This window comes from Pseudorasbora parva, chromosome 11 (assembly GCF_024679245.1).
Source record: "Pseudorasbora parva isolate DD20220531a chromosome 11, ASM2467924v1, whole genome shotgun sequence".
In the NCBI taxonomy this organism is placed as follows: Eukaryota; Metazoa; Chordata; class Actinopteri; order Cypriniformes; family Gobionidae; genus Pseudorasbora; species Pseudorasbora parva.
The window spans coordinates 9641758-9666564 of NC_090182.1; the positions used below are offsets into that span (position 1 = coordinate 9641758).

At 37.9% G+C, this 24807-nt stretch overlaps 1 protein-coding gene across 1 annotated transcript in view; it reads right to left on the reverse strand.

Annotated features, from left to right (window-relative positions):
* Positions 1-380: 380 nt before the first annotated feature.
* The window catches only part of LOC137092639 (gamma-aminobutyric acid receptor subunit alpha-2), a 97559-nt gene continuing 73132 nt past the window's right edge, over positions 381-24807 (reverse strand). Inside the window, exons 9-10 of the mRNA XM_067456983.1 lie at positions 19020-19222; positions 381-1789 (exon numbers count right to left, since the gene is read on the reverse strand). Coding sequence (XP_067313084.1) covers positions 1484-1789; positions 19020-19222 — 509 coding nt within the window. The 3' untranslated portion in view covers positions 381-1483. The remainder of the gene's footprint in view (positions 1790-19019; positions 19223-24807) is intronic.

Sequence of the window (24807 nt, forward strand, 5' to 3'; positions counted from 1 at the left end):
GAAACGTCTCGGTTACGTATGTAACCCTCGTTCTCTGAAGGAGGGAATGGAGACGTACGTCAGAACTGAACCGACGAATCGGGATCTCAATTCGTCGGTTCAGTTCTGACATACATAGAACGTGACCGACTGAAAGGGAACTCAAAATATTATATCTAAACCACATAAAAAATTGATAAATCATGAAAATAAATCTAACATGTTTCACTGCATCATCACGAAAAAAATAAAAACAATAACCCAATATGCTTCTTAAAAATAAATAAATAAATAAATAAATAAATAAATAAATAAATAAATAAATAATAATAATAATAATAATAATAATAATAATAATAATATTTTAATAAAGGTTTTCAATTCTCAAAAATGTTCATTTTTTATCAATTGTTTTATTCCAATGAACTCAAATTTTTAAGGCAACCAGGTAACTTAGTTTTAAAATATATATTTAAAAATGACTTTAAAGTCCAGGTTGCATGAGCTTCCCACACCACCCTGATATATGCTGCTGCATTAGAGACCTTTATAAAGGGATGTAGAGTAAAAAAAAGTAAACGGACATTATCATCCAAAATGCTGTTAAATAGAACATTCCTGGTTTAACAAAAGGAAATAAAATCACATGATAAAGATAGAGTAATGTGTGTAAACGGTTGATTTCATGGTTGTTGTTTTTTTTTTTTTTTGTGTGTGTGTGTGTGTGTGTGTGTGTATGAATGGGCCCAGCACAAAATATCAGACCATAAGCACAAAAGAGCTTGGTCTTATAGATAAAAAAAAGGCTAGTCAAAAACAAGCACCATCACGGAAAATTGTAACATTTACACCAAATAAATAAATGAATGGTAGCACTTTATATTGATGGTCCCCTTTAGACATTCTGTTAACTATAAGTAACGTTGCGCCTACATGTCAACTAACTCTCATTAGATTATTAGTAGTGTCTACTTAATATCTGATAACACTTTATTTTTATGCTCCCCAATCGACATTCCTCTAACTTTGTAAATACATGTAAACTTATTCTACTAACCCTAAACTTAACCTAACCATCTACTTATACTCTGAGTGATGATATGTAGCGGCAAACTTACTTACAGTTAGTATAATGACTGATCGAAATAAAGTGAAACCAAATAAATAAATAAATCACTATAATTTGCTAATCTATATCACAGAGAGAGGTCCAAAGTCATATTCTCACAGAGCAAAACATGTCAAAACAAACGTAACACATAATTTTCACTACGTACATATGTACAAAGGCAAATGTCATTTCAAAAGCACTGTTGAAAAAGCTGTAGAAAAGAGCGGCGAAAGATAGAGAGAGATAGAAAGGCATCTTGCAACAATCCACGACACGTCTGTCTGGAGCAGATGGGAAAGAGCGTCGGAGCGTGATTATATTCAGAGTCCCTGGGTGGTTTTGGCCTAGTCTTTAATCCTGCTTAGTGGAACCCGTCGTAATCCTGGACGCCGGCTAATAAGAGGGCACCATGTCTTTGATCACAGGTTCTCTGTTCAAATACGTCGCCCAGTAAACCAGGTTGAATGTCCCGAAGAGAACTGGAAACATGATACGGGACATGCGGTCGATTTTACTCACGCTGTTGAAGGTTTTCTTCGCCTCGGCTGGTTTCCCGTCGGCTTTGGTCTTTCCTGGTTCGGCTACGCTCCCTTTGGCGATGGTGGGGAGGACCGTGTCCTTGGTGATGTTAGGGGCGTAGTTAGCCACAGCGACGGCGTAGGCGTTGTTTTTCTTGATGACTGAAGCTTTCTCTTTTTTCTGTGGGAAATTGAGAGTTTGTCACTTTTAAGAAGTCGTTACTTTGGAATATGCTTGTCAGTCCTGTTTGGAGAGTTGGGTTATGAAAGTGAGTAAGAACCGCATTTTATGACTGAAGCAAAAACATTATTTGCGAGGGAGTTGTGGAGATAACAGCTACAAAATAAATACTACAATTAAGTGAGTTTTTACTTAAAAATGACAATCACATATGGGTCATTGACAGATACAGCTTCAAAAAAGTTTTTTTTAACAGGCGGTGCAACCAAATATTATTGATTAGGCTTAACATTATGACCAGGGGTAAGAAAATAACAGGTGACATGAATAACACTGACTATCCCTTCATCATGGCACCTGTTAGTGGATGGGATATATTATACAGCAAGAGAACATTTTGTTCTCAAAGTTGGTGTTAGAAGCAGGAAAATTGGGCAAGCATAAGGATTTGAGCGAGTTTGACATGGGCCAAATTGTGATGGCTAGATGACAGGGTCAGAGCATCTCCAAAACTGCAGCTCTTGTGGGCTGTTCCCGGTCTGCAGTGGTCAGTCTCTATCAAAAGTGCTCCAAGGAAGGAACAGTGGAGAACCGGTGACAGGGTCATGGGCGGCCAAGGCTCATTGATGCACTTGGGGAGCAAAGGCTGGCTCATGTGTCCGATCAAACAGATGAGCTACTGTAGCTCAAATTTCTCAAGAATTGAATGCTGGTTCTGATAGAAAAGTGTCACTTTACACAGTGCATCACAGTTTGTTGCTTATGGGGCAAGTCAGGGTGCCCACGCTGACCCCTGTCCACCGCCGAAGTCACCAACATTGAACGTGAGCATCAGAACAATGCACCCTACAAAAGTGGGTGGATAGTAGGATAATGCACCCTACAAAAGTGGTTCAGGAATGTTTTGATGAGCACAACATTGAGTTTGAGGTGTTGACTCTGCCTCTAAATTCCCAAAATCTCAATCCAATTAAGCATCTGTTTGATGTGCTGAACAAACAAGACTGATCCATGGAGGACCCACCTCACAACTTACAGGACTTAAAGGATCTGCTTCCAACATCTTGGTGCCAGATACCACAGCACACCTTCAGGGGTTTAGTGAAGTCCATGCCTCAATGGTTCAGGGCTGTTTTGGCAGCAAAAGGTGGACCAACCCAATATTAGGAAGGTGGTCATAATGTTATGCCAGATCTATATATACTGTAGTTGTAGCACTTGATATGGAAACTGTACCAACCTACCCATATTTTTAACTACTGATATTTATCAAATTTGTTTATAAAAAAAGGTTTCAAACCTATTTTTTCTTTTTTCATTATCAAATGAAAAAACAAACAAACAAAAAACATAGACACCATATTAAATAGTTTTCTTAGTTTGGACATTTGCACCACCTGACATTTTGAGGGTTTAGGATAACAAAACATAAAATAATTTGTATTATTTAAATGTACTAAAAATTAATTCAAACTAAATGTTTTATAGAACAATGTGATGTCATAAATTTATACAATTATTTAAAAAGAAAATAACGCACTTGGCCAAACAAATATGTCACTGACCCATAATAGCATCTTTTCTAAAATTTAAACTAAAGTGAAAATGAAAAAATGTCTAGTTTAATCACGAAACTCTATCCTCTGGTTTTACAGATGAGGCTTAAGCTAGTCCCAGACGAAAATACATGCTTGAGCTGCTTTACTAAAAGCAACTTCCAAAGGCATGTCTTAAAATATGTGCACACCATGGTGTTTATGTTTATAAGGCATGTTTATAAAAGCTACTTAAATATCCCGACTGAACCCATATACCTAATTCTGGATTAGTCTAAGGCCGGTCCTTTACATGCAATCTGCAAGTGATCACATCATTACAGCATGGCACAAGCTGATTGGCCTCTGTTGATCCTGCAGCCAATGAGATTGGTTGCTCAACATTTAAACAGTCTGGTTTGTTGTTTGCTTTACGCTAGTACTGGAGTGCGCTATCAGAATTATTCTGGAACACGCTACCTCAGCTCCACCTGTCTAGATCGGTTACATGATTTATGTATCTAACTATACATGCAGCAGCAGCATATCTTACATGCTCACAGCAGCATATCTCTGTATCTATTAGCAGTAGAAAGTATGGCTGTTCTATAATTGCTCAGCAGCAGCATAGCAGATTTAGGCTGCCAAGACCAAACACATTAACATTTCCATATTCAATAACATGCTAAAACTATTCTGAGAGTTGTCATGAGACATTTCTAAGTTTAACAGGATATGAAATAAGAAAAGTAGAAGTAGAATGCTCTACTGACAACGCTAAATAGCCATTTAAACGATTAGTTAACATTTTCCACCTAAGGGGGTTAAATATTGTCCACAATGACAGTAATCTGCAGCAGTCTCCAGGACCATTTAAACCTCAGCAGCCTTTTTGTGTTATACATCATCTACTTGGCGGATTAAACCACACTACTTGTAAAACGAGCTGTATTATGATGAGGAGTTGATGGGACAACTGGAAGTGTCAAGGATGAGCAGGCTCATGATGAAGAACAGGGAGGAAGATTCATGATTCAATAAGTTCTTGTCATACCAGCAGCGGGAAAATTCCTCTGTGCCGGCACCGCTCGCACACAGAAAAATAACAAGATCCCACACATGACAAACAGTCATTAATAACAACTTTCTTTCTCCATTGGCACACACGCACGCACGCACGCACGCACAAACACACACACACACACACACACACACACACACACACACACACACACACGTCGTGTTTTATGGGGACTTTCCATAGGCGTAATGGATTTCATACTGTACAAACTGTACATCCTATCCCCCTTACACTGCCCTGCCCCTAAACCTACCCATCACAGGAAACATTCTGCACTTTTACTTTCTCAAAAAAACTCCTTCTGTGTGATTTATAAGATGTTTTCCTCATGGGGACCTAAAAATGTCCCCACAAGGACAAGGATTTCGGATATTGCCATCTTTGTGGGGACATTTTGTCCCTATAAAGTAGGAATTACCAGGCCACACACACACACACACACACACACACACACACACACACACACACACACACACACACACACACACACACACACACACACACACACACACACACACACACACACACACACACACACACATTTTTTCATAGCATATCTTCAGTAAGTCTGCATGATAGTTGTTTTTTAATGCCAAAAGAGGGTTTGTGTTGGCACAAGATGCTAGTAAATCTGGCCCTATATAACATCTAATATTTTATGTATTTGAAGAGCAAAGAAGAGTGTCTTAGTCTAGCATCTTTTGTCATAGCCTATACGGTCTTAAAGGGGTGATGAATTGAGAAATCAACTTTCCCTTGAGCCTTTGATATATAAAAGGTCAAGGTAATATAAGAAGTTTCAGAGCTGAAAATGTCCTTGTTAGTAAAAGAAAAGCTTTTATAGACACCAGGCCCAGCAAATGAGTGCTCTCAAATCAAGAGGGAAACACCGCCACTACAAATAAATGTGAACGCTGCTTCTGTTGCCCCGTCCACCGACTTTTGGAGCTAAACGAGCAGTAAACACGCTGAAGATATAGCAAGATAATCATTTGTAAACAAGACATATGTCGACACTGGATTTGCAGACATAGTGAGATTAAAGGAGTACTTCAGCGCTGGGAAGAAGAATCTGTTTTTAAACTGGGTAATTAATGTAGTAGAAATATGAAATAATTTTTTTATTTGGTGCTTTCTAGACTGAGAAAAGACAGACAATGTATTTTTGTCTCATGGGGATGAAAGACAACAATTCCCAGAATGCTTCGCTGCCCTGTGAGGCCATTCCCAAAGCCACCCCTACTAGATTACTGAATCAGTGATCACATTCCCACCGCGACCACATTCATTTTCATAACATCAGTTCAGTTAGAGAACAGACACTACAATTAAAAACTGAACGAGTGTGTTCAATATGTGATTTAGCCACTGAGGGAGTCTCACAGCCCAAAACGCTGCAGGAGTCAGATATATTGACAGTCATGGATGAGCTCGTGATGAGAGCTGAGGTAAACGCGTCCGCGGCATAGATTCACAACGCATGTTCAGTCTGGCTCGTTTATAGTTCATGCTTTTGAAAGCTTAACTTTCATAGGAATTAGTTTGAGAAGACTTTTAAACATCAATGGCTGAGGCTGCAGCTGAGCTGAGCTCTGAGTGTGATCTCTATACCCCATGTGCGGGTTGAAAACATGCGGGAATGGCTCCCTCTGCTGGCTGTAGTCTTTAGCATCGGTTGCCATCACATATCAGATCGGAAAGGCATTTATTTTCAAAAAGAATTGAGAAAATATTAGAAAAGGGGAAATAAAGCATCTAACATGTGTTTATCAATAAGTGTTTCTCGGTTAGAGAGTGTGAGAAAAGGCGGATTCGAACCTCTGATCGTTTTGCGTCAAAACTTAATGACATGCACCTTACCCCTACACTATTGCCATGGTTACGGACTTTACCCATTTCTCTATCTTTATCCCCTTCAAAAAGACGCACAGTACATCCAGTAAGAAGATCCCGGCAAACAGAAAGTGTGCCCGGACGACTTATTTCATTGGAGGCAACAAGATTTGCAAGAATACTTTTCTGTTTCTTATGGGGTGTGTTTCCATAAACACCAAAGTTTGTCGTTTTGTGTTCATTCTAAGAACACATACACGTTATCTCATGTTTAGACCTCCCCATACCTACCTTTTGTTCTTAAGTGTCGTTTTAATTGTAATCTTTAGCATCGGATCACTTGCCAAAAAAAAACATTACTATAATGGACTTTAAGATGGTAATGTTATCATTTGCAACCCTTTATTATTAATAGTATGCGGTCCGATTTTTCCCGTTGCATCTGTCGTTACTAGCAACCATGCAGCTTTACAGGGGGTATGGCTTATCTAAATGAGATTTAAATGAGCCTTATTGTCACTCCCAGCAGGTGAGAACAGGTGAGAACTGCAAAACTTTAGAGGCTGTTTTCTCTCGTTTAAACTTTTCTAAATGCCTACATTCAGATGGGCACAACTTCTCCATGTTTCCATGTGTTACACATCGTTGGAAAGCTTGGAGACTACACTTTCGGAATAACTCAAAATGCCCCCGACTTGTGTCCCTACTTTCTGTGACTGGTCTTCCAGACAGGCGACCAAACCGAAAGCCTGTCAGTAGGCCGGTGAATCTTAAATAGTGAAATAACATGCGTTGTTCACTTTCTTGACTTGATATTTGAAGGGCGCGCATTCGCACGTGTGTGTGTGTGTGTGTGTGTGTGTGTGTGTGTGTGTGTGTGGTTCGAGCTTATATCCACGATTGGGCGGGACAAGTAATACATAAAATAAATACATCTCGGGTGGATGAGAGATAAAACACTGTATTTGTTTGATAAATACGTTTTGAGAGCCCTGTCAGAGAATTATTCCGATTGCCGCTTTCAAAACAATCCCTCCCATGAACTGACAAGGGAGTTGAAGCTCATTAAATATGCAAATCTTATCCAATCCTATTTAAATGTAAACACGTCACCATGAAAGTAAAATAGGTTGTAAATGCCATTTCATGTTGATTTTAAAGGCCCACTGAAGTGCTTGAAACATGTATTATTATTCAATGTGTAGAAGTAATTTCCACTGAAACAGGAAGACAGGGCGGGACTTATCGAACAGCCCCTCTCATTTTTTAAATTTGCCTATAGCGTTTTTTTATTTATATCACAGTTCGGCCAGAGCCGCTTAGCTCGGTAAAGCCAAAGTTTCCCCCAAATCTCGAACAGTTTCTCCTCCTAATATCATTAAAATTAAAATTAAAAGAAAACATCCAATATGTTTTCTGGTCTGCGGCAGAAAACATATCTGCATATGAGCCGCTTCGACTGTGTGTGCACTGCGACGGTTTGCGTGACACAAACGTGAAACCAGACTTCATTTGCCCCAATGGAAAACATATGTACATTGTCTGAATCATTCCCTATCCAATATCTAGTGGACTATTTCCCATTCACCAAGTAGAAAATAGTAATGTATGAACAAACACAGCTTCCGCAACTATTTATAATGTGCGTGTGTGTGTGTGTGTGTGGGGGGGGTGGGGGGGGGGAAACTTGAGATTCCAGAGATAACTTGATTGTTGATTGGACAGAAAATCTGATGAGAAGCTGAAGGCAGAGTGATGTCATCAAAATCATTGATCCATATTGGTGGAAGTGATAGACTTTAAGTTTTGAATTCTTATCTTCTTAATTGAAATGTTATCATTGTTTTGGTGCACACTAGCTCATAGAAGGCTAACATATTCAGGCAAAAAGCCAAAAAACTTAAATTTAGACTTTAAAGAGAAAGTCCTGGCCTGAGTGATACGAAGCAGCAGTGAAACAGAACTGACTCGCGCAGGTGTTTTGATGGCGAATGCGCCGGGCGTTCGGTCTGTTTCTCCAGCTGGGTTCTTTGCACATGCCCACAGGCCCTGCTCTCATTCCGGGTGTTTCAAAACGCCACAGACCTCCACCTCCACCTCCACCTCCACCTCCACCTCCCCCTCATCCCGAGAGCTGCGCCTCTCCCTGACATGCTGATGAATGCGCCTCCGGAAGCAGTGCTGCGGTAATTAAAGAGAGTGACAGGAACTAGTAATGCATCAGTTTAAATGCAGGATGGAAAAAGAGGCCGATTGCTACAATGTCAGCTCAAACACCACTGAAATTCAGCTGAAGGGCAAACCAGGACTAAAACAATGTACGATCACTGGAAATGAGTTTGACTGCTTTGTACTCTTTAGAAGTCACTTGGATGTCTTGCATCAGACCAGTGAAGATCTCCCAGAGGTTTTGAACGTCAGGTCAGAGTGTAATACGAGGTTTGATAGCATCTAAAATCAACATGACTACATGTCGTGTTTAGCTGTGCATGTTAAAATGAACACCGACAACGTGAGCACATGCTGTCAAACAGCCCTAAGTCCAACAAATGAAATGACAATTTAAAATCCCACAGAGCCTATTTCATGCTTAAATAATTTATTTATATGCTGTTTTTGAAAAATGTATGAGGCAGATTCTGAATAAACAAATGAGATAATGCATACAATATGTTTTATGTGCCACTAGGAAATTAATCTTACAAAATCTATGAAGAAAATAAAAAAAGTCAGTTCATTCCAAATATATACTGTATTTTTACATTACAATATTTTAATCACAATTATGGCATGCAAAAAAAAAGAAAAAAAAAAGCCTGTTGGCATTACAGTAATGAGAGCGAGATTTATTTGCATTATTGTAATGCGAATAAAGCTTCACCTTTTTAATGAAACATTTTTGCTTTTCTTTTGCATGACAGGATATGACTTGGTCAAAATCTAGACAGGTTACGTAAGAGTCACTGTAGTTGCACCCTATCTATTGATTAGATCTATTTCTGGTGCATTAGACACCAAACAACTTTAAACCAAGAAATGTAGGTCTACTTTCTGTGACTGTGACAGAGGAAGACAGCGCCAGTATCTGCATAAACATACCAATTCTACAGGCTGTCATTTCTGATTGGCTGACTGACCTTTAGTGGGAAGAATGTGATTTGTGGCGAAGATTTGAAGGCTCATGAATAAGCAATGATCTTGTGCTACAGAGTCTGACTAGGGAAGATAGAGACCCTTTTGAAACCGATATTAATCAATCTCAGATAATGAGAATAAGACTCCAGATTTGATTGTGTGGATGTGATGACAGTTTGTCAGAGTGATGGTAAATTTCAGAGTTGACCTGACTGGATTACAATAATTCTTTGCAGAGTGAGAGTACTAAAATCTTAATAGTCCTTAAAATCATTTGACTGGAACATAGCATATAATGCAGTTTTGCTTGGGCTTAATTTTAACGGACTGTGCGGTCATACGTCTTGTCTGCAAATAAATGTCTATATAACTGACTATGGCTTGTAAAGCCATTCAAATGCCTTGGTGGTGTAGAGTATCCACAAGTCTTACACATCTAATTAGTTAGACTTCCTTTAAACAAGCAAAGAGCACAAGAGCTCTAGTAACTAAAAAAGTACTGGAGAGAGTACTTGATCTTTTACTTTAGATTTACTCTTGACTTATGTAAATGTAAGACATCAAGTATCCAAAAATTATATTTCCATGGTCAAGCTTTGAGCAAATTTAAGTTCTGTACAAATTCACAAGAGTTGAACTGTCTGGAGACAACCCGATCTCACACAAATGCGTATAAATAGTACAAGTGTGCAATGTCGTGGAATGTACACGCCAAAACTCATTTTGGCGTGTCTATGGCACGCTGTTTTTCGCGTGCATATGATACGCACTTTATGGCGTATATATGACACGCGCTTGGGTAGGTTTAGGGTGGTGGGGTGGGGGGTTCGTATGTATAATACGCCATAAAATGCGTATCATATGCACGCGAAAAACAGCGTGCCATAGACACGCCAAAATGAGTTTTGGCGTATACATTCCACGACATTGCACACTCGTACTATTTATACGCATTTTTGTGAGAATACCCTGGGAGATAAAACCTTTAAAGCATTCATGGCTTTAAAACATTTAATGTGAGAAACTGTTGACTCATTTTCCTACACTGGTACACTTTGCTACACTTATTTTCAGTTTGCTCAACAGCATTCACATAAGTCTTTAGCAAATGCAGATATGTTCGCAACAGTGAACATCAGAACCAATAACTTATATGACCACTGAGAGTTACAGATAAAATAATGATTTAAGGTCCTCCAAGTTCTGTTTATGCAGGCCAGAAAGAAAGTATGCTACCTTGATTTGAAAGAGTTTAGTTGATAGAAATATTTCAAGGAAGATAGGCAAACCATCTCCAAATTTCGTTTGGTACAACCTTTCCTGAATCCACATTGGACATTATTTATGTAATGTTCAGAGTCCATTATCCAGATTAGACTTTCATTAACCATCCTCTCCATTGTTTTGCAAAGGCAATTGGTTAAAGCTATAGTGTGATTATTAATGGGATCATTATGGTCTTTTCATGGCTGTGGAATATTATTATTTCTGATTCATACAAAGGGAATAGATTTTTCTTCGATATCCAGATAAAGTTTCTAAAAATAATTTTCATAAAAAAGCGAGGTGGACTCTTGGTAATGAATTTGATCTTGTCCAACAGCTGTGTTGAGGAATTTCTGAATGGCCTGCTGCTCTTTCATCTGGTTGTTTATCTCTTTATGCAACCCGTTCTCACTCCCAAGGCGTCAAAATCCGAAGCATAGTCAAGTGCCTTCCGCGTCACAATTAAGACGCTAAAGGTGCCCCTGGGCGTCATTTTGCGACGCGCTGGGTGCTCCATTCGTTACAATGATAAACCTTTGGCGTCATAAACAGACGCATTTAATTATTTGCGTTTATAAAAGCAGACATGATTTTATTAATATTTAAAGGCTACTTTCATATTTTGGAGCAACTAACTCCACTCCTACCCTAAACCTACCCATATCTAAACAATATAAAACACATAACAGGCAAATAAATGCACAGTCACAGGTATTTATTGCAAAAACTGACCAAAGCAGTATAAAAGTATTAACTCATGTTGCATTCCAAGTCTTCTGAAGTCATACGATATCTTCATGTGAAGAACAGAGTTGATCTTGATGTTTTAATCGCTGAAATGATGATCCCGCTGCCCCGTGAACGAACTCATTCATATCTCATTCAAATAATTCAAAAGACTCCTGAGCATGACGCAATCGGTCACAAGACACACGAGAGCCAATGACATTTTACAATCAATGCTGACGTAATGACGCAATTGGTCACAAGACATACGAGAGCCAATGCAATTTCACTATGAAATCTCACGTAACGGGCGCCAATATTTGAAATTTGATTGTGTTTGTTGATGATCTTCTGCGGATGGAGATGCTGATCGCTTTTGGGGATTTTCTTCATACAAATCAATCGTTTGGCCTCGGAAAACTTGGATTATTTAACTTTTTTGAATAACTCGTGGATGCAGTCGTATGTTATATATCCTGTGTTTTATATCATGTTCAGACAAATGGGTAGGTTTAGGGATGGGATGGGGTTGGGTTACATGTTAAGCATGTCTAAATAGCGTAAATAAAATAAATGTAAATAAAATTATGCTTGCTGATTAAATGCTGAGAAACACACTCCAACATGTCATAATGGCAAAATTATAAACTAATACAATTTCACCATGACGATAACATAACCAGCGCGTCTGTGTATGACGCCAAAGGTTTCTCACTGAAATGAATGGAACACCCAGCGCGTCGAAACATGACGCCTTGGGGCACCTTTAGCGTCTTTATTGTGACGCGGAAGGCACTTGACCATGCTTCGGTTTTTGACGCCTTGGGAGTGAGAATGGGTTGCTTTATTACAAGGGCTAAAATTAAAAGGATAGTTCACCCAAAAATGAAAATTCATTGGCTTCCAGAAAAAAAAATAAAAAAATACTATGGAAGTCAATGGGGTGCATCAACTGTTTGGTTACCCATGTTCTTCAAAATAGACAATTCAAAATATTGAACATTTTTCTAGAAGCATATTTGTGAGGACGGCCTGGCAGAGAAGTTCTCTGCTCTAATTCATCTCAAAGGTGTTGTATCGGGTTGAGGTCAGGCCAGTCAATTTCCATCACACCAAACTCGCTCATCCAAGTCTTTATGGATCTTCTTTGTGCACTGGTGCACAGACATGTTGAAACAAGAAGGAGCCATCCGCAAACTGTTCCCACAAAGTTGAGAGCATGAACTTGTCAAAAAAGCTAATAGTATAAAATAAAATAAAATAAAACTTAGTATGCTGAAGCATTAAGAGTTCCTTTCACTGGAAGCGGCCAAGCCCAACCCTGAAAAACAACTCCAGACCATAATCCCCCCTCCACAAAACTTTACACTTGGCACAATGCAGTCAGGCAAGTACTGTTCTCCTGGCAACCACCAAAACCATACTCCTCCAATAGATTACCAGTCAGAGAAGCTTGATTCATCTCTGAGAGAACACATCTCCACTGCTCTACGGTCCAGGGTTTGTGTGCTTTATAACACTGCATCAGACACTTTGCATTGCACTTGGTGATGTTAGGCTTGAATGCAGCTGCTCGGCCATGGAAACTCATTCCATGAAGATCTCTACACACTGTTCTTGAGCTAATCTGAAGGCCACATGAAGTTTGGAGACCTGTAACTAATGTTCCAGTTGTTCCTAATTGCTTTCACTTTGTTATAATACCACTAACAGTTGACCTGGAATATTATGAAATTAGACATTTTCACAAATAGACTTACTGCACAGCTGGCAACCTATCTGTCACGGGTGTGTGCAGGCAGGAAGACGAAGACAGGTGGATATCATTCCAAACTTATTTTAATAAGAGAGAATCCAAATAGCAGGCAGCCAGGAATTAGCACAACACATCTACACATAACGGTGACTGGACAAGAAGTACAGGGGCTTGTGTCATGAAGCTGGTTTAGCTAGCTGGCCAGATTTAAGCTTAGTTTGTGCCAATCCTGGGTTTTAGGTACCATTAAAGTGGTTTGGCTTTTAGCTGTGTTCATCGCCATAGTAACTTATGCTCCACAGCTAACCTGCTCTGGGGCAGGTTATGTTCTGGATAAGAGATCTCAAACTGAAGATGGGCCAATCAGCTGTGAGTTAAGTGACACATCTCTGATTCAAAAAAATCACTCCCCCTGTTTCTGCTCCAAATTAAAGGTCACTACATAGCAAATAGTTTTTAAAGACTAAAGCATCTGGTTTTTAATAATGCTTATTTATAAAAATAATAATTTTAAATGATTTAGATATAATTTATGCAATTATTATACCCTTAATTAATTACACATTTATCATTTTAGTTAATAAATCATTAATAGGCACTTTGTTAAAATTAATATAAATAGCCTACATAAAGTCATATAAATAACTTATCTCGCGAAAAGTAAATCTCAGTTCCACAGCGTGTGATTGGCTGTTCACTGCTGATGTCACAGCTAAACTCCTGAACTCAGGATCAAAGCCTGAGTTGACAGAGAAAGCTGATGATCAGCATCATGGGACTATCAAAGCCTTAATACAATGGTTTGGTTTTGCCAACTCAAAACTAATCCTGTAACCCTGAGTTTTTTACACTACCATCATGGTACAGGCCCCAGGTGAAGTAACAACTTAAGTAGCAACACTAATGAGGATGGTAGATAACACACAGCTGACACATATGAATAATAATGACGGTAAATATGGAGACAGACAAGTGACGGGAGTCAGAACAAAGAAACATGTGACAAATGAAAACAAACTGAAAGTCCAAGAACTAACTTGCACAGAATGGTGACACTATCAAGTACCACGCTTGAATTCACTGAGCTCCTGAGAGCGACCCATACACCTTTGGCCATGGAACTGATAGGAACACCTACATTTAATTATTGGGAAGGTGTCCCAATACTTTTGCAATATAGTGTATATTTTCAATGACAGGTCTAAAAAAAAGTTCAAGGTGACATATGTCAATTGCTGAGTGTATTCCATGTCCCGCATGTAAATAAGTATTCAAACCATAGTTTAAAAGACATAAGGTATGGTTATCTATAAAATATTTTTTCCTTGTGAATTGCCCGCCACAGTAAATTATGGCTATTAAAATCTCCCATTAGAATAAAGGAAGATGGGAGCTGAGTAACAAGGTTATCTAGGTCCATGTGTGGCACATTTAACCCAGGGGAATTTAAATAGAACAGAATGTAATGCTTTCCCGCACAGTCAGTTGTATTGCTTTCACCTCTAGATTGCTGATAATATTGATATGACTACAAATCAAACAATTTCTTATTAAAATGACTGTACCATCAGAACCCCATTTATTATTAATTCCAAATAGTCCTATTTTAAAAAGAGAAAGCACAGTCTGATGATAATTGTATCTCCTGAAGACATGCAAAAAGAAGATTATGCCTCAACTCCGTAAAATTAGTCCTGACACCATGATGATATCATTCCATTGGATGATTTGAACATTTTCAATTTTAGAAAGAATAGGAACAGTTGTCCTAATTCTTCTGCCTTTAGTAGACAGGATTGTACTATGGTGTTCGCTCTCTTTCATTTCCACATCTTTAATCTGTCTTGTCTTAGAAGTTGCATCTTTTGATTCTAAAGAGTTTGCCTTTCTGTTATTTATTTATTGTATTTTTTTTCCTTTTGGTTCTTTTTTTCCATTTGGTTCAGTTGACTTTGACTCTGAGATGAATGTCATTTGTAAGAGTTTCATAAATTCCTATCCTCTTCGCCCTTGAGAGAAGATTACTATAGTTAAAAGTTAATCTTTATGCATCAAGGTGATATCTGTCTGGCAATCTATTGTTCTACTGTTCTATTTGATTGTTTTGTTTTTTTGACAGCAGAGGCAAACGATTAAACAGGTGCAGCAGCCACCATTTTCTTTGCTTCAGGGTAACCGATCCTCTTTGTACATCTGACCTTCTGTATTTTTTTCTGTTTTGTTGCAGCTGAATGATCACCTGTGAAATTACAACATTTAGATGGTTTTTCACAACTCTCTTTGTCATGGCCTTCCTCACCACCATTACAGCAGATATGTTTGTTGTTGCAGCCATTAGACCTGTGTCTGTTTTTATTATTATTATTATTATTATTATTATTTTTTTTTTTACAATTGAAACTGCAGGATTTAGTACACATAGCTCCACTAGAACACTTAGATACCCAATTCCAATTCTTTCTTTCTTTTTTACTCCTTGAGGATTGAGCTCATGCTTTATTTCGTCTTCATCCACATCATCCAACTCTCTATGGATTACCCCTTTATCAAAGTTGGATGAGGAGTTGTCTTTATATGTACTGCACCATGTAACCGGTTTTAAGAATTGGCCTTTTTACAACATCCCCCAAGAATTTGTCTAGTTCATTTCTTTCTTTCTTTTACCTTTTCGGCAATACCCCAGCAAGCAATTTTGCGGGCCAAACACAGCCCTGACACCTAGGCTAAAAAAGGGAACAATTTGGGCTGTCAATGGAATTAAATAGGATGGATCAATGAAAATGTAATAGATTGTCTAACCATAGACTATAGTCATCAATTTCTAAGAAATTAAAACAAACAGCTTGTAATCACTGTTGGCTTTGCTTACATGGAATATCATACTTGCTGGGACTCTTTTGTACAGCAAAATGAAAGCTTGGTGATTTGAAGATCTGGAGAAGGAGCTTCAATGATGATGCATTTTGGCCAGTCATCAATACTCAGCACAAGAAAACTGAAGTATTGTCAGTATCCAGATCCAAGAAACGTGTTTTGCAGCCATGTCTTAAGTTTTCAGTTTCATCATCTCTACTCCCCACCCATTTTGGAGTCATTTTGGATGTACATTAAAATAAGCAACATGTTGCTTAAATCACTCAATTGACTCAGCTGATATCTCATGGGGTTTGAAAATGATTAGATGTTCATTTATCTCAGAGTATTCCCAGGGCATGCTTTGACCGGTCGATCAACTGGATTGACCCATTCCAACATCCCATCTAGGTGAAATAGGAGCCAAATTACTATGTTAAAATAATTTAAGCCTCAGCAAACCACATTTCTCAGGGATAAGGATCTCTTCCTTCACGACAAGAGTCATTGCAAACGAGTCGCCCTTTTTTGTTTCTTATAACAGTACTGAGATAAAAATGGCCCTGGTTTACAACTGGTATTGAGATGCATTTAGGTCGAACGGATAATAAGTGGAAGACTTGGTCTAAAACACTTTTGGGCAAGATTGATTTCGTAGTGTAAACACTCATGTGCTCCAATGCCTTCATACAGCCACAAAAGACGTAACGCAGGAACATTATGGGAATGGCACTATAGCCAGACGGGTTTTAAACTTTGTTGGCTGAAGACCCAAGTTTGGTTTGAAGACAAAAAAGTACACTCTAAAAAATGCTGGGTTGTTTAAACCCAATGTTGGGTCAAATATGGACTCACCCAGCAACTGGGTTGATTTAACCCAGCGATTGGGTTGTTTAAACCCTGTGGTTGGGTTAAATATTTGCTTAAGACAACCCAATCGCTGGGTTAAAACAACCCAATTGCTGGGTTAGTCAATATTTGACCCAACATTGGGTTGTTTTTTACCCAGATTTTTTTTTTTAGAGTGTACCAAGCACAATGTTCTCTAATTTCTGATTTCTAACATGCATTCATCACGTTCTGCGTGGTCTTGCGGCTGTTAGAGCAGTTTTTGCGTTGACTAAGGTCGCATTCATATGTAAATTGCATGAGCTTAATTTATCGAAAAAGCCCATACATTTACCCTCTCATTGACCCTCCCCTCACAGAAATCAGGACCGAAGTGTTTAAAAGTGGACAAAAGAGACCAGATGTAAAACACCAGATGTAAACGGGAATATGTCTCGTTTACTTGTGATCCGAATTACCAAAATAAATTCTAAACAAGGTCTATTACCCTAGGTACCTACGGAGTGACGAAAAATAATTGATTTAATAGTAACCCTATTAATATATAATTAATATAATTATATAACTAATATATTATATTAATTAATATATAATAATTAATATAACTTTAACCCTAGAAATGAATGCTTAAGGGTTGTTCTCTCTTGCCTAAGGAGAAGACCAGAGTACGGAGGGAAGGAGTGTGCCACTATTCATTTCACTGGCTCCCATCATAAAGCTGGGTCCCATGCAGTGCAGGTACTTACTGATCTAGATGAACTCTCTGTGTAATCTGACCCTCTGCAGTTTTCCTTAGCTTAAATAAGTAGGATATGGCTGAAATATGCAGTGCTCCATGATAAAATCATAATGGACTACTCTGTGGTTATCTCATACAGAGACCTGCATGTATCGTAGACGGCGGTTGATTCTATCAGCATGGCTTTACAGTTAGGACATCAGTGAACTGGTGGAGTGCAAATGGCTTTACAGATTCAGACATGCTGAATTGAGATTTCACAGCTGTTGTTCAGAATATAAAATGCCTATATATTTTACAAAAGTAAACTGTAATGAGACAGACTGCTTTTTTTAAGCTGCACTAAACAGGTGGAGAAACATTTTGGATATATGCAATAACATTTAAAACAAATAATTGGTATCAGCTATGTCTGGCAAATTATAATTTAAGATGGATTTGACAAAAAAAAAATGTTTGAGATCATATCGAGATCTCAGACTTTTGATACATTAGGCTTTTATTGCTCATACACTATAGCATATTGAATATGCAGCTTATTCTTGAGGGGAAAAACACTACATTTTACCCAGAGGCCAAAACTAAACAGAAATATGCTACTTGGTGCAGTTGCTGAAATGTAGAGTATATGACCAAACATAAGATGAAGTCCTGATAGCTGGTAATGTAAATCAAGTTCTTTATAACAGTATACCAAATTACATACATAAAAATACATATAAATATCAGTTGTCACTCTATATTTCTCATTAATATGTCTTAGTAAGACAACAGTGCTTAGTTTTATCTCTGTAGTTTTATTACTGATAATGCAATGCAATAAAATGATGAACATTCCTCAAAATGTTTTTATCATATTTTATATTTACATTTTCACTTGATTTTCTAAAAGGAAAAAAAAAAAAAATCTAGAAAATCAAGTAAGCCTAAGTTGCTTCAGTAAGTGTTCATCTAGAAATATTAATGAAAATATAAAAGTTATTCTTATGTTTACTTTAGTAAAAAAAAACATTAAATGTTACACAATAAAAAGACACGTGAACCGTGAGCTGAAGGGGGGCGGTTTTAGAAATCTATCTATCTAGTATCTTTACTTGCTGTAATATTAACAATATTAAATATCAATCAGATGAGAGGAGGGTATATCGATTGTTTGTAACAGGGTTTTCAGCCTTGATCATTTAGAATCATAGAGTAGGTTTTAGGGATAATCAAGCTGAGAACGAATTGCAATATTCAGGTCATTTCATAAGCTTGTTTTTTGGAACAAGCCAAATCCTCATCTGTCTGATGTGCTCTTATTTCCAGAACTGAATTTTCTGTCAATCATTTAATTTGTCACCTGAGACATCACATTACTCAAAAATGTAACGTACTGTCAACAAGTCAATCAGTCTGATCCACACAACCCACCTGAACAACACAAAGCATGCTGGGATATGATTAATGATCATTACCTTGTCATTGACCACGCTCTTGCCATCCCAGGCCCAGCCACGTTTGGTGAAGTAGTTGACGGTAGCAAACTCAATCAAGGCGGAGAAGACAAAGGCGTAGCAAACGGCGATGAACCAATCCATGGCTGTGGCGTAGGCGACTTTTGGCAGGGAGTTACGAGCGCTGATACTCAAAGTGGTCATTGTGAGTACAGTAGTCACACCTGAGAAGAATATACAATAACAATGCAATGCAAATTAATATAATAAAATAATGCAGAGCTCAATTCTTAGAAAACTTAGAACTTCTTGAAGTTCGACTTCCAAACTTAAATTCATGCTGAAATACAACTGGAAAGTTTTTGCCATGATGGCATCACAGGAATATGGGAGAACTCAATTCCAACCTTAAATGAAAAATAAAACCGGTTTAGCAAACGTTTGCAGAGAACGCAAAGCGTTTTGACAATCGTACACATACAAAGCATTATTTAGGGAGTAAAACGTAATTAAAAAATAATAAATAAACAAACTAACAAACAACCCTGGGGAAAATTTTTCAAACTGGTCAAAATTGTTCCCAAAAACACAACTCCATTGGTTGGGAAACACAGATAAATAAATAAAACAATAAATTAAAGAATGACAAATAAACAAACAAATACACAAAATGATAAATACATAAACAATACAACAATAAAAAATAAATAAATAAATAAAAAAATAAATAAAAAAATAAATAAAAAATAAATAAATAAACAAATAAAAAAATAAAAAAATAAAAAAATAAAAAAATAAATAAATAAATAAATAAATAAATAAATAAATAAATAAATAAATAAATAAATAAATAAATAAATCTGGTCAAACTGGCCAAAATTGCTCCCCAAAACACCCCACATCTTATATTTGTTGGACAATACTGATAAAAAAAACAAAATAAAAAACAAAAACAAAAAAAAACATACAAAATACATAATATTGTATTTAAAACATTATATATATATATATATATATATATATATATATATATATATATATATATATATATATATATATATATATATATATATATATATATATATATATATATATATATATATATATAAAAATATACAGAAGATCGGTGAATAGATGGATGAACAGATGGGACTTAACCAAAGCATTTAGTGACTTGAAACAACAGCTCTTTATACTCGCGGAGCAACACACTAGCCTCTGTGTCACAGGAGAAAGTATTTTAATATCACAAAAATGACATACTTCACCTTCATTGACTTTGAAAGACTAAACGTCTCTAAAGCTTCAGACTATAGGGATGTCCCTGCTGTTATATCTTTGTGCACCACATTCTTTCCAGTCTTTGGGCTTCTAATCAACCAAACACACTTCAACACTTTGGCCTCTAAACGCCCGAATTGCTCTCATTCTTTCACATTTCTGTCCCTTTCTAAGAACTCCGCTGTTTACGGCAAAGTATTTTTAGAAAGAGCCTTGCGAGTTTGAATAATTCTGTTTTTGAGGGAATAATACAACAAGATGACAGTCTTCTTTGGTCGGGGACCGGAGAGACAATAACCTTAATGAGAATCCTCAGGCACTTTCACGACTTTTAGCACGCAATGCTCTGAACGCTCTCAGCTGAGACTCAGTGACATCGCAAAGGGATTCTGGAGAAGAACCTGTTCAACTCCTGCCTGATCCAGGCCTGCAGTGACACATCCGTCTGACAGACGGCAAGCTTGGGGACTCCATTTGCGACCATGCACGTAAACAAATGCCTCCAATTAATTTCCATCGCCGTCAAACTATTCAGTATTCAATCCCGGGTGGTACGGTCATGACGACAGCGAACGGATGTTGGTTTGAAGAACCAGAGAACAGCAGATGAGGAGTTTGGGATGGATCACCAGAATGCAGATATACATCTACTGACAAAGCAGTGACAACACATCAGATATAACCTAAAAAAAGACATCACAGTGAAAGTGAAGAGTGAAAGAGGTCAGTAACCGCACACAAAGGACACTTTTAACATGGCCGTCTTAAAATTATATTCCAAATCGTAGGAAATGTGTTTCTCAATAATAAAGAGCATAGCGAAGTGCAGAGATATTAATTACCCAGAAGTCATTGTGCATCATCTCATTAGTTCTTCTACTCGAAGACAGACAGATAGATAGACGGACGGACGGACGGACGGACGGACGGACGGACGGACAGACAGACAGACAGACAGACAGACAGACAGACAGACAGTAATGCAATTTCTAGTTTTATTAAATAAGGCAATATTTAACATAATCAAATTTTATATTTTTGTCTTTTCTTTACATCACAAAAGTCATCTTAATGTATGGTTTAAATAAATAGTTACTAGGCAAGTGTGCTAGTTTAAAGTGGAACAATTATGCGATTATAATTGTAATAAATAAAGAGACGTAAATTAATGTAAATTAATTAATGTAAATTAATAATAAATACATTTATTTTGTATCAACTATCACAGCTGCCATTAATCACTACATGTAGGGGAAAATGTCAAATCAAATCGTATTAAAAAATAAATAAATGTTACATGAAACATTATAATTTATTTAATGTTGAGTATATTATACAGGTGTATAGGGAGGAGTAAAGAGACCCTGTTTGCCTGGGTAGCAAGTGATTAGCTTGAAGTGTTCAAATGTTTAATCCTCTCTTCCGTAGAGATCCTGTCAGACTAGACTGCAGGATGAAAACATATCAGTTATTGCATAGAGATATGTAATCAAACACACTTCAGGGAGATGGAAGGAACTCCAATGACTTCAAATGCTTCTGTTGTCACATTTAAAAATTCAACACACCATCTGAAAAAACATTATCACAAATTTAGGTTATAAAATGCTATCATTGGTGTGCACAAACCTCTGCGGGAGCAGGGCGCTGTTCCAGGGGCAGTGCACTACGATTGAAAAGGGCACTTTCACGATTAAAGGGGCAGGGGCTCAATGTCAATGTCATTCCAAACTGTAATACTGTTTTCTTCTGTGGAGCACAAAAGGAGATGTTTTGGAGAATGGCTGATTATTATAGCCTGACGTGGTCATACTCAATTCTAGTCAGAATATGAGTCTGAAACTGCTCCATTGGGCTGTGATTATGGGGCGTGATTCAACTGAACCAGGAAAGACATCAGTTGGATAGACCTACAACCAATCAGAGCAACAGAGCGACGCATTGTCAAATGTCAACAGAGATCAACTGCACTGTGTTGCCAAGTCCACGTTTTTTTCCATGTCCGCTTGTTGAAGCGACTATTATGTGATATATAGATGCATTATTGCAAATTTTAGCAGGCAACCTTGCCAAAATAATACACATTTTACCCCCAAAATGCCATTTTTTTCTGGAGAACCCCTCCGAGAAGCTATTGTTTAGGGCTAGTAGTTGGCGGGTTTTGTTGTAAAAACTTGGCAACCCTCTCTGCACGCGTGCTGAAATCAGGCTAGAATAAACAATCTTTGCGGGTGTTGTAAAAAAAGAGAAGAAGAATTTAAGGATACAAAGAGTACTTACCAACATGATCATCATTTCAGAGAGAAATAGTGAAGGGGTTTTAATATACGAACAAGCTCTCCATTTAGGATTTGAACAAATATAATCCAAGCGTCTTTAATAACGTGCATGATTACATTACTGTTTATCATCTGTCCGTCATCGTCTAAAGCCTGCCCTTATGATTCCATTGGTCCGAACAGTTTCTGTTCGGGCATAATCACTCCTCTATGGATCGAGTCCAGACCAAACCGCCCAAGCTCAAATGTTGTGGGCAGGGCTGAGTTTGGCATCCAGGCTAGTTTATTTCCATTCAACAGAAGACAGTTTAGAACGTCTACAAGATAGATGTTCTATCAATCTCCAAAACAGAACAAAAAAAGTACCACTGAATTAGTCCATATATGACTCATGCACTATAGTCCAAGTATTATGAAGTCATGAGATAGCGTTGAGTAAGGAAAAAAGTTATTTATTCCCAAAAAAGAATAAAGTAATCTATTCACAAGACAAATCTTGTCTTCCATCAGTCCACAATGGACAAAAACATTCGGCATCACTGTCCTCAAACCTGGTGTAATGTGTTTTTAATACCATATCTGAGTTGAACGTGTTAGAGTATTTGAGAGTTATGGAAAGATTTTTCACAAACGATGTAGTTTCGGTGTGTTCCTCACACAAAGCTATTGCATCACATCAGAAGACTAGAGAATATAATGCATGAGTCATACAGACCATTTTTATTGTGCTTTTTTTGTGTAATTTTTCGGAGCTCAAAAGCTCCAGTCCCCATTACGAAAAGCACTCTGGGCAAATCTCTTCTGGGTTTGCAACAACATGAGGATGAGCAAATGATAGCATTTTAATTTTCAGTTGGACAAATCCTTTAATACTTTAGTAATGCAACAAACCGAAAAACACAAGACCGCGCAGTGTATGTACAAGTGTCATAATAAAGTATACATTAGATAACACTCAGGAGCTATTTAGCCCAGAGCGAGTTTTCAATTATGCAGCTCTCGACCGCCTTCATGCACATCTGAGCTCCGTTTTAATGCCATTCTCTGTATTTCAACTTCAATATCCCAACACATCATAAAACTCTAATAAGCTATCTACGACATAGTAAAAATGTATGTGATGCTTATAATTAATATACTGACATTTTTAGGCTTATTATTTGGCAATATACAATTTCTTTTGGGAACGCTAGCTCTGAACACTTGCCTGATGAAGATTATTTAAAGGCTGTATAATAAATGAATAGAGCGAGAAAGATAAGAGACAGAAAGAGAGGCCGGGACAGCTGAAGAACTGCTAGAAAGACTCCAGGGACAGAGAGAGACACCGATGGGAGAATAAAGACAAAGACAAAAAGAGAGACAGACAGTAGGGGCAGAAAGACATCTGAACCTATGCCAGGAGGGCTCATCCTATCCAACATTACCTGCTTAGCAACACAGAGCTCAGGAAATCTCCAGAGTAACCAAATTGTTCCGTACCTGAGCTCCATATATCCTCACAGAAGCGCTCAGAAAGGACCGGCTTCCCAGTTAAATGCTCTAATCTGGGGCAGAGGACTCTGGAGCCAGAGGCTCCCGGGGCTCCTTGTGAATTTTATGGCTTGAAGGTCAATCCAGTTTCTTCAGCTACAGTATTCTTACTCAGTCTTGATCCTGGAGTACAGCAGCAGTGTACATTTTTTATGTTGTCAATCCTTAAAATAACCGATAATTTCAGTCATAGAGACTCTGCTAACTGACTAAAAGGTGTATAGGTACACCCCCCCCCCCCCCACATTTCTAAAGATAGTAGAAAATTGTTCTGCAATTTTTCCCCTAAATGGATACAAAGCTTAATGCTAATCGGTGAAGTAACGCTTTAAGTTACACTTTGTCTAATCACTGTTATGTTAGGTTGTGTTTCCTTGGCCATCTGTCTGTTCCTGAAGGAGATTAGTAATTTTTCAGTTTGGATTGTGATCTTAAGTTTGTTCCTGGTTCCCCAAACTGTTACAGATGACTAGACCACAGAATATATCTGCAGTAGTGCAGATGCTCTGGTTAGGACAAGAGACTCTTTCCCTCGACCTGGCGTGCCTAACCAACATTCCACACCATTCGCTGTGAACCTGCCTGCAGGATGTTGGACCTCAAGGGGACTTCGGAGTTTGTCGTGTGTGTGCTGGTGAGATTTTATTCTCCTTAAACCATCATCCTTTCCGAAGAAATGCTCAACAGTCCCACTGCGACTTCAGCAACACCAAAGC